This window comes from Dendrobium catenatum, unplaced genomic scaffold, assembly GCF_001605985.2.
Source record: "Dendrobium catenatum unplaced genomic scaffold, ASM160598v2 fragScaff_scaffold_827, whole genome shotgun sequence".
In the NCBI taxonomy this organism is placed as follows: Eukaryota; Viridiplantae; Streptophyta; class Magnoliopsida; order Asparagales; family Orchidaceae; genus Dendrobium; species Dendrobium catenatum.
The window spans coordinates 856,711-868,585 of NW_021319289.1; the positions used below are offsets into that span (position 1 = coordinate 856,711).

An 11,875-nucleotide genomic window follows, 5' to 3' on the forward strand; every position below is an offset into this window, starting at 1 on the left:
GGACGAAAATGCCTCGCCAAAATCAAATCCGAACAGAAAACACCGCCAAACACGACGGTTCTGAAAATTGAGAAAGGCGGAATGTGCCTTACTTTGCGTACAGCAATTTCCTGAACAATCTCGTCGGACGAAAACAGCTCCGCGTCGTCCGAAAATCAACTTGTCCAAAAATCTTTTCGACTTTCTCTCTCCTCAAAAGATATTTTCATTTTAATAAAATTTCTCTCTCTCTTCAAAATGACTGATTTCAGCTTTATAATACTCAGATCGGCCCGGCCGAACGCCAGATCGTCCCGGGACGATCAGACCAATTTTGATCGTCCTGGACGGTTCCCATAACTTTTTTCCGGCCGATATTTTGAACAGTGCACATCGGCCTGGCCGATGCCTAGATCGGCCTGGACGATGCCTACAGAAAAAACACCTGGATCAAATCTGGGCAAATTCTGGAGCAAATTCTCAACTGATCGTCCCAGGATGATCCCAGATCGTCCTGGACAATCCTGGAGCAGATTTTTTGATATTACAATAGCCACCTCCTGATCTTCCTCCATCACCACTACCTTAGTCTTATACTCCTTCATCCATGCTTGTACCATCAATTATTCAACCCTCTACCTCTCAACCTTCCAATGATTTTCCTCTTTGTTCACCAACTGATAATTCAATCACATGTTTTACCAGCTCTCCACCATCTTCCCATCACTCTCCTAGCTATTCCTACTTTAACTCCACCTTAACAAATATATTCCCAATCTTCAAATTCTATTTCATCTCCTATTTCTTTTATCGAGCAAGCCCTATATCAACATTAATCAATTCATCAAATGGTCACACAGCTTTGGAGAGGGACACTTAAAACTAAACACATTATCAATATGAATGCTTCTCTTATATCTTATGATCCAACTTCTTATACTGAGGATTCCAAACATTTGGTTTGGTGTCAAGCCATGTCAGATGAATTTACTGCTATTCAACAACAGGAAACATGGAAATTGGTACGCATTACCCTACTTAAAATATTTTGGGTTGCAAATGGATCTACAAAACTAAATTGAACCTAGATGGAACTATAATAAGGTATAAGGCTCAGCTAGTGGCTCAAGGTTGCAGTCAACAATATAATCTAGACTATCTTCATACACTTAGTCCTGTTGCCAAACTTCCTACTATTAAGTTTTTATTTGTCACTACTACTTCATTCAAGTGGAAAATACTTCAACTTGATGTGTTAAATGAGTTTCTACATTATTACCTCAAAGATACGGTTTACATGGCTCAACCTATAAGTTTTAAAGATTACTTACACCCCGATTATTTCTGTCTCTTACAAAAAAATCTATCTATGGTTTAAGACAATCTACGAGAAAATGATTTGAGACATTTTCCACATACTTACTCAATTATGGATTTATCCATAGTACAACAGACACATCTTTATTGATCTATCATAAATATTCTATATTTTTCTACATACTTATATATTTAGATGACATATTACTATAGGCAATGATGATAAAATAATCACTCATCTACTTGCATGTCTCTCACTTAGGTTTCACAAGAAAAACCTCAGTCACATCTCATATTTTATTGGTATGTAAGTAATACATTCAACAAATGGTTTGCATTTATCCTAATCAAAATATGCAGCTGATTTAATTCATCAAGAGGGTATGGTTGATTGATTGCAAGCCTATTTCTTCTGCTACCACTTCCAAAATCACAGCTACTCTAGTAATTCCTCTTACCCCCTACTTCAGCATATGATTTTTGAGATTTGGTTGGATCTCTACAATATTTAACAATTACTCGCTCTAATATTGCTTACATAGTTAATAAATTGTGCCAACATATGCATAACTCACATGAGAATGATTTAAAACTAATCAAATGTGTCCTTCGATATATCAAAGGTACTATATATTTTGGTTTGCTGATTGCTTCTAGTGATCTTTGTTTGCATGCTTATTCTGATTCTGATTAGGTTGGTGATCCTCATATTCATAAATCTACTACTACATAATGTTCCTTTCTCGGAAGAACACTCATTTCTTGGCAGGTCAAGAAATAGAAAATAGTAACTCACTCGTCCACCAAAGTAGAGTATCGTGCACTTGTAATTACTGCTACCGACATTATCTGGCTTCATCAGCTTCTACAAGAATTTCAAATTCCTCCTTCTACCCCTACAATTTTTCTTTGTAATAACATATCTTCCATTGCACTTGTAAATAATCTAATTTTTCACGCTCAGATTAAACACATAGAGATAGATTTTCGTTTCGTCAGAGAATGTATCAAGAACAACACGATCAAAATTTCACATTTTCATATCACTAATATGTTAGCTGATTTATTCACTAAGCTGTGTCTATACATCAGTTTCAAGCCTTGCTCAACAAGCTCACCATTTCAGAACCCAATGTTATCTTGCCGCGAGGTTATAAGCAAGCCGACTTATCAAGCTATGCTTATTCTCACATGTCCACTACCTTTATGTACCAACTCACATCTTTCTAATTCCTGATCGGTGCTTTATCATCACCCATTTGTAACCACATTAATCCAAACCATTAAAGTTATTTATTGCATTGTCTTTATATTACTATATGAATAGTAAGGCATGAGGAGTAGTAATGAAATGAGAATGACATTCTCTATTTGTTTTTTTCTTCTTATTCCTTTGCTTTGTATTTTGATGTTTGTATTAGATGTTCATAGTTCTAGGAATCAAGGCAGAGCAATGCAATTCAACAAACATCATTTTTCTTATGCATGAGAATATCGATAGAAATGGACATAGATGTTGAAACTTCAAAAGAACAAATATCTATGTTATTAATTTTTGAAGTGTTGGCCATATTGAAGTCAACTAGAAATGGTGAAATCATTGATCTCAAAGTCAACAAGAAATGAGGATATTCATTTTGCACTTTTTGAAAGCATATAAGCAATGCTAGTCAAAGAGAGAAGCATATGTATAGTCAACCTCTCTTCAAGAATGTGTATATATTACTCAAATATTGATCCTTTTGTGACGATTGTTTTTCAGGTTTTATCGCAATTTTAAATGACCCCAATTGATTCAAAATATTTCCAACCTCTTTTGTGCAATTAGTTTTGTTGCAACAATTGTTTATTTCCGATTTTTTTATTGTAAAAATTTTGTGACAAACAAGTTAATAATCAATTTTGTGACAAATGATATGGTTGCAAAATATTTTGTAAGTTTTATGATGGAGGAGGGAGGAGTTGCCATTAAATAGAATTCATATAGTGAATTAAACAGCTTTTATAGCCTCAATGATAGAATGTGAAAGAGAAAATGATGATTTCAAGATGTCAATAGGGGTGTCAATATTTGACACGACCCAAAAACTTGACTCGAAAAAACTAGTTTCGGGTCAACCCATCTAGGAAATGGGTTGGGTTTGGGTTCTATTTTTCTACCCGTTTAAAAAATTGGGTTAGGTTCGGATCAAACCAGTGACTCGGAAGTGACATGCCAGCAGCATGTCTTGCCAGCGTGTGACCCTGTAGCCTGCATTCATTAGCTTCCAGTAACTCTAAAATGATCCAAAAGTTTTGATTTACTTGTGCAAGCGTATGATCCCACGCACTTGTGCGGTTGTTTGTGCACTATGCTTTTGCTTCACCCATAGGCCCTACACATTACTGCGCCCCACAAGCCAACACAGTCGCAAACCGCTTCCACCTTCCGCTTTGCCTACACCGAATCGATTCCAACATGCCCACAAAGCCGCACTCCCTTGACGCTTCCACCTTCTACCTCTCTTGAGTGTGAAGCGCTCACTCCTCAATAATTCGGTGAATCGGGACGGGTCAACCCGATAACCCAGTAAGTCGGGTCCGGGTTGAAATTTTTGGGCAGTCTACAGAAATAGGTCGGGTTCGGTTCGGGTCATGCTAAACAGTAGCAGGTCAATATCGAGTTTGAATATATAAAGCACCCTTGAAACTTAGAGAAGAAATTAAAGAAAAGATAAAAACCTTCTTTATCTTAATTGCTATTTGAATTAAAATTTATATTATTTTTTAATATAAATCACTATAATTAAACACATTCAAATAAATAAAATAAAAATATCTTATGATAATTTTCATAAGAAATACTCTATGAAACTTCTATCAACATGCTAAGGTATTTAAGGCCACCATCCTCTAAAATTTCATTGGTCCAAACCAATCAACTACAAATCTACAACATCCTTTTGAATTTCTCGGTCCTCACCTCTAATTTTAAAACACACACTGTTTTTCTTAAACATGCACTTTCTCGCCAAGATATATTTTCATAGTCCAAGTCCTAAGAATGTTTAGTAAGGGTGCGTTTATCATTTTTCTCATCAGACCAAACCATCGGACGGTGGAGATCGCTCCGTGGTATACCCGCGGCCGTCGTAGGCCTTATTAACCGGTCTGGCATTTTTTTCCCATCAAGAGTGGAAGAGCGCATATCAGAGAAGACAAAAAATGGCTATGGCGAGTTTAGCCAGGCGAAGAGCGAGCAGCCTCCTTCTCCGGTCGGCGGAGCTTGGTCGATTTTCTGCGGCATGGAGAGGATTTGCGGCAGCGGCGGAGGAGAACGATGTGGTGGTGATCGGCGGCGGTCCAGGGGGGTACGTGGCTGCTATCAAGGCTGCGCAGCTAGGGCTTAAGACTACATGCATCGAAAAGAGGGGATCCCTTGGCGGTACCTGCCTTAATGTCGGCTGCATCCCTTCTAAGGTAAGTACCTTACTTTCCTCTTAGTAAACTTTTGAATGGTGAATAAGGATTTCTGGCTATTCGTTCTCTGCTTGGCAGTAGTAATTTGATGATTTGAATTGATTTTTTTTGTAAATTTTAGCAGACACTGCATCAGATCGTCATTTAAATTGATGACCAGATCCGCATAAAAACATCTTTATCTACTTATCCTATCAGAATTAGATTTGAGTTATGTAAATGATTGTTTTGCTTTGATGAGGTTTTGGTTGTTTAGCTTTTTCTAAAATTTAGTATTGGCTTATTAGGTTTGAAAGGCAATTTTGAAGCCCCTCTTAGAGTGATAGGTATCTTACTGAAGTAGGAGATAGATGACAAGGTATCTTACTGAAAAGGAGAAATGTTCTCTCTCTTATGGAAAATGAAATAGGATGGAGAGAGAGAGAATAATTCAATCATTTGAGCATGCATACATTCCATGAAAGGAAATCAAGGCACTTGTTTAGAATATGATATGGGATTTGAGGTACAATAGTGTGAGAAAGGGAGGTTTTTCCGTAGTTGTGCACTCTTTAATTTGGAGGTATTTTGAGATTTGCTATGCTATAAGGCTTTTTTTTTTTCTATGCTATAAGGCTTGTTTAGAGATGTCTGTTCAAATCAGGGCCATCAATAATCCTCATTAATTCGTGTGATCTTTTGCTAAGCATCATCTAGTAGAGGGCATGGCACTTATTCTTTTTAAACTACTTCTCTTCAAAGTTATAGGTTGTGTCTGACTACTTGGTTATCTGTAAAAGTGGGCTCTATATAAGGAATTAGTTCGATTAGATCTAAGGATTTTGAACCTTTACCTAACCCCAAATAAGCCTACTAATCAAGCTAAGGTTTTGAATTCAAGCTTGAGATTGATGGAGCTTGGTCACATGAAATTTCTCTTGCACAAACTTGAGTGAAAAGTATAATCCAGTGGGTTCATTCTATACTTTGGGCTGAGATGATTATAATAACTAAAAAAAAAGGTCAAGTGATGCCTATTAGGTTGAGAATTCCTCATGCTTATGCTAGGGCCTTAAATGAATACATCCACTCAATAAACATTTTGATACTCATTTAGTTAAACCTTGTTTTTTTTTGTTTAGATGATTGAATGAGTTTGAATTTTATTAAAGAAGCATGATACCTAATTAGATAACTTCAAAATTATCCTCCTTGTTTATTTGTGGTCTCGAACATGCTCTTTCATTGTTTAAGTGGTAGCTTGCTAAGAATTTGATAAAGTGTTTATTTGTTGTATGTTTATTAGCTTATTAGTTTTTCATTTTTATGCTCTTATGTTCAACTTATATTTATCCTATATATTTCTAATGGATTATATTTATAAAAAGATAAATATTATATACTCCATAATAAAGAAATCATTTATGATTTTGTTTTATTTTTGTTACTAAATTTTAGATATCAAAACATTGAATAAATACAAATTGATAAATGTGAAATAATTATGAATTATTTTTCACTTTATGTTAGATATAAAGGTTATCATTTTAAATAGTAGCACCACACATGTTTTATTAGGTTCGATTATGATTCAAGTTCGGGTCCTCTGTTGTGCAACTAGCATGATTTATGACACTTCAAAGACTCACTTTGACCATCATGATCGTGCGTTGCCTTCATCACTTAATATGATTTCTTGGATTTTGTTGTAGTTGCGATTGCTATAAGATTCGTTGCAACCTTTGGGTTGCAATTGTTATTTAATTTTATGATTTTCCTATTTTGGAAATGGCTGCCAACTTATTTTTTGACCTCTTTTTAATTTTAAATGAATAAATTTAAGGATTTGATGAGTTTAAATATGGGTCTTTATGCATGCAAAAATATAATACTTTAATTTAATAGAATTTTGGTTGGATTTAATTCTTTCTAGCCTTCTTCTAGTGTAAGTTGAGATTAATGATTTCTGGAGGAAGTCATCTACTTATATTGGTATAGGGCTTAATTTTTAACATTTTGTTATCTCCTACACTTTCTGTTTCTATTATCTCATTTCTAATTGTTCGTTTGCATTTATTTTTGGGTTTTGTCAAATTTGGCACAATTATTTTTTTGATTGTGGTGTATTTATAAATGGAATTTATGATTTTCTTATGTTTTTAAAATTCTATGCATTATTTTTAGTATGTGGTTATTAAATTATCATTTGTGATGGATTCTTCATATTTTCAATTTCATTTAAATGAATGAGTAGTTTTCTAAATAAAGTGTCTGTGAATTGCAAATTTCAATATGTGTGTATGATTTGGAGCATATTATAGTAATGTATTAGAAAACTCTCTATCCTAAGACATCTGCATCAAATTTAGTACCAGAAATTAATGTTGCATCAGAATGTCTAGATGTATGATGTAATAATCAGGCCAATTAACAAAATGACAAAAAGTCGCCTTTAAATGAAATAAGTTAAGATATGATTCTAGAAAAATTCAAAATATTATTAAGATATTCAAAATAATGTTCTTACATTTGATGACAGATAATTTTATAAAATTTCAAATTGGATCAATAATTTTAAAGATTTTATCAGAAGTTGTAATTATATTTGATTTGAATTTGCTTAAACAAAACTAGTGAGACATGATTAATTATTCTGATGAAACATTGTAATGAAACAAATTTTATAAGGGCTGATATTAAACATAAATTTAAACAGTAATTTGATGAACTGCATAATCAATTTTAGAACTGTAGGCAACCTATAGCGTGTTTATATATTTGTTGAGTTTAAAGATCTTATTGTCAAATGAACCTTTTTCCAGATAGAGATTCAATACAATAGCTAACAATACAAATGTGTGAGGCACTTGTAACATCCAAAATTGGGATGGTTACGCCCTCCTTTAGACATTCAGAGCATTAACTGTCATTTATAATAGCTCTTATCATAAACTATTGATTTAATTTGATGCAATGATTACAACTATCATGGGAATATGACTTGTTAATCATGCTATATTATCGAGTATATTTTATGCCTTATACTTAGATATTTGTGCTATAGACAGTTGCCTTACCGCTGAGTTTATTTCTTATAAATTCATATTGGCTAATGTTATGATTTTAAGGTTATCAGTTGTGCATCATGGAGATAAGAGTTTCTAGATTCATGCTTTAGGCATCATGGGAAGATGAATAATGATGTACTGTTATCTATTTGATTTATTATTACTTTATATTTATTCTCATATGAATTATTGTATAAGTTAGGTTTCAATTAACTTTTGATGGATAAATTATTTAAAGTGCTAGGCAAGTCAACCAAATTCAATTTAGTCCATTTTCAGTCAAATTATAATTGTCAACGAGACAGTTAGTGGATGAATGCTTTCCGTTAATTAAAAATAAAATTACCTTTTTTATTTCATTTAAGTTCTTAGGAAATAAATTAATGTGAATTAAACTAAAATTCCTTTTTACAGACATTTACTGGTTGCATAATATTAAAATTTTGTTTGGACTACTGCACCTGTGTTTAATATCTCTGCAGAACAATTATTAGCATCTCCTCTAAAACTTTTCAAACACAATAACACAAAGTCATTTAGATTGAATTTGATCTCATTAAAGTGGTTGTTTCTCATGAATGTCTTTAAAATGTCATATTGCATGCAAAAAATGATCTACAATTACAATATAATCTACATGTAATTGTTTTTCATCCAAATCTCCACTAAAGTTTAAAAGGATTTAATAAACTAAAACATATTATTTAAAATTTAATTAAAATAAAATTAAATATTTTATAGAACCGGTTGTTTCTACAAAACATGGATTAGTTTGACGATTTTTCGGTTGAACTAGCGGTTTAGCTGGTTTGATGCAAACATGATTTTCAAGTTTGACCGAACCAATAACTTGGCCAACCATGAACTGGCTGGTTCGATCCGATTTTCTAAACATTGATAATGCCTATAATTGATGAGTATTAACTACAATATCATTTGAGCCAATTTTTTGCAAGTCGAGCAAATTAATGTCGACCTCTTTAGAGCTCCTCTATTATCAGACTTCTCTACTATTTTATGGGACTTCAATGGCTCCTTGTGACCTATCACGTCTTTAGCGCTTCCTGTTATTATCTAATTTATTTAGGTTTGTGATTATCAAGAGATTTCATGCGATATTTGTGTTGCAATTATTAATGATTTCCTTTTTTGCTCATTTTCAAAATAGTTGCAAACTTATCTTCAAATTTTTTTTCTTGTAAATTTAGGGAGATTTTATAGGGCTTTGAAGCATATACAAAAAATATACTCTGATATTAGGTTGAGTCAATAAATTCATAGTTGAATGGTATTTCTTCCAACTTTCTCCTAATGCTAGTAAAGATCAAAGATTTATAGTAGATTATTTCTTTATGCTGGTGATATGATTGTATTTTACTATTTGATGATATCTTACCTTTTCTTTTTTTTTTTTGCTAATTTGTATTTATTAGTTTGGATGAGGGATTGAGTTTTAACAAATATAAGGAACTTATGCCTTCATCTTAGAAATCAAGGCACACTTATGTTTAATGGTAGCAACCGATGGTGGTGTTTTGGGCTTGTCTTGAGGTGGATGTGATGGTGGCTTTTGGCGATGTGTGCTGGGAGAGGTGTCGACTTTCTTGAATGGAGGAGCTTCAGGGTCTTGTGAGTTTGTTTGTTGGCGGGACTATGATAGATGACTTGCTTGAAGATGAGAAGAACTACGTCAAAATTGAGAGGGATAGATGCAAGACAAAATGTGCGGTTGACTACTCTTCTCTGTTCGAGTCTGAGATTTGAAAAGTGTGATGCCTAATCGATTTGATGCCTTCTTTATTTAAAGCCAATATGCTAAGAGGAGATGTGCAACCAATTTGATGCCTACTCTATTCGAAGTCGAGGCGCCGAACAAGAGAGAAGGAGATGGCCAGGGCATGGGTCCTTTGTTTATATTTATTATTTGAAATAAAATAAATTAATAAATGCAATTTTAAATATTAATTTAAAATTTTAAATCCTAAAAATAATATGTGAGATTTGCATTATGCACCATTATTAGTCTTGCATGCTGTACATTACATGTGCCATTTTTAACTTATATTGTGCCAAGCAAATGATGCAAGGGGTGCCACACTTAACTTAGTATTTTATCTATGCATCTTTAAAGCCAAGAAAATTGACATATTTATCATTCTCCCATATTCCATGGACTGTATGGAGAGATGCTAATGCCTTAATGGTTAGAAGCATGGTTCTATTTGATCTATTTTCTCTTTTCCACATACTTAAGATTTTCTCACCGTGCTCACCAATCCATTTGGACCTTTGCCCAAATTTGTGGATATTAATAAACATATCACCAATGCTTATTTAGTGTTCCTCAAAATCTCTCCTTATCTATTCATGATGTTAGGAAGTAAATAAAAACTTTTTTTAATGTAAACATAATTATTGATTTATTAAAATTATAGCTTATTTTTGATAAAAAAAAAATACAAAATTTATTACCTCGAACTTGTGGAACTGCATGATGTGAACCCCTAAATGTATTCCCTTCCAAGATACATTAAGAAGATTATATTTTGCTCCTTATGGTATTTCTAATTTTATGTGTTGCCTATTGAGTAAGTTTAAACCTACATAATTGAAGTCAACTATAGTGCATCTGTTGACCACACAACAAATAAAAATCAAAATCAAATAAGAAAATCCATGTCACCTTTACCAAATCCTGTTGAAATCCCACATATTCGGTGCTCCATGCCCTGCAACGGTGCCGTTTCAGAACTAACCATGCGCAACTCATCTTGATCGCCTCCATTCGCGCTACTAAAAAATGAGAGTGAAGTTCTCATTCGATTTTCTTCTTCTTCCCTCGCAGCCATCCAAACTCTCGTAGCTGCTTCTTCCTCTCATAGCCGATCTCCACATCAGTCAAAATCTATGAACTTCAACCCCTATCCTTCCACCTGTTAAAGCCTGCCGCCGACCTCGATCTCCCGCTCCGTCCTCGACTTCGCAAGTCTCCCAAGTTCGACGACCTGCTACCTCAAGCCACTCGAACCTTACCTGCACTTGAAGCTGAACTCTTCCCCAATCTTCAACACCTAAACCGACCTAGCCGAACTCCCCAACCCTTCGGCCTGCAGCACCTGACTCCTCTAATCGATCCCTTTGCCAACGTATTCAGCCCACTGCCGCATGTTTTGCCCTATCTCCTCTCCGCCTAGGCCGATCGACCCCCATAGCTGAGCCAGAGTCGACGCCAAGCTCTGCCCTAGCTCCTGTCTTCTGATTCCTCACCAACCAAAGCTGTCGTACACCTTAATCCCCTCAACCATCTGTCTCACTTAGCTACAACCCCATATACATTAAATCTCCCACTGAAGCGACACCTTCGACCCTCATCCATCCCAGGCTGCAAACAACAGGGTGAGATTAAGTTGGTGTTAGTGTCAAGGTTTTAAAAGGCGAAATCGGGAATCGATGCGTTTTTTCTAAACGAGGCGAGGCGTAAGCCTCGAGGCGGAGCGAGGCGTAAGCCTCAAAATGATTAAAATAAATTAATTTAAAATTATAAATAATGACAAAAAAAAAAAAATATTATGTCAACTATGAATTTGAAGATTTGTTTTAAGATAATATTACTGGAATACAAGATTTAAAATAAACTCACTTAAAAATAAAACATCCCCTTAGGATCAAGACCCAAAGCAGGCTCGTCATCACTTTGATTGTCTTCAGAAGAATCTTCATAATTAATATCAAAGTCATCCTCAAACTCTTCTTCATCTATAATATTTTTTCCTTTATCTCCTATATCAGTTAATATTTCATTAGCTATAAAATGAAACAATAGTAACATACAAAATAATTCATTATATTTAAGAATACCTTTGAATTTTTTTGAAGCTTCAATCTCACTTTATTTCTTCCTTTTATATACTTGGGCAGTTGCTTCATTATCTTCTTCATTGACATGAGTTTCTCCTTCTTCTTCAACTTCAGAAATATCAGCATTCTTAGGAGTAACCCATTCATCATCAGATTGTAACTCATCAACAAGTAAAGGGTCAATTTCATTCTCAATATTTCCTTGATTCTACAAT

At 34.2% G+C, this 11,875-nt stretch overlaps 1 protein-coding gene across 1 annotated transcript in view; it reads left to right on the forward strand.

The window, feature by feature from the left end:
• Positions 1-4,437: 4,437 nt before the first annotated feature.
• The window catches only part of LOC110095512 (dihydrolipoyl dehydrogenase, mitochondrial-like), a 17,023-nt gene continuing 9,585 nt past the window's right edge, over positions 4,438-11,875 (forward strand). The window contains exons 1-2 of the mRNA XM_028696734.1: positions 4,438-4,778; positions 5,029-5,081. Coding sequence (XP_028552567.1) covers positions 4,501-4,778; positions 5,029-5,081 — 331 coding nt within the window. The 5' untranslated portion in view covers positions 4,438-4,500. The remainder of the gene's footprint in view (positions 4,779-5,028; positions 5,082-11,875) is intronic.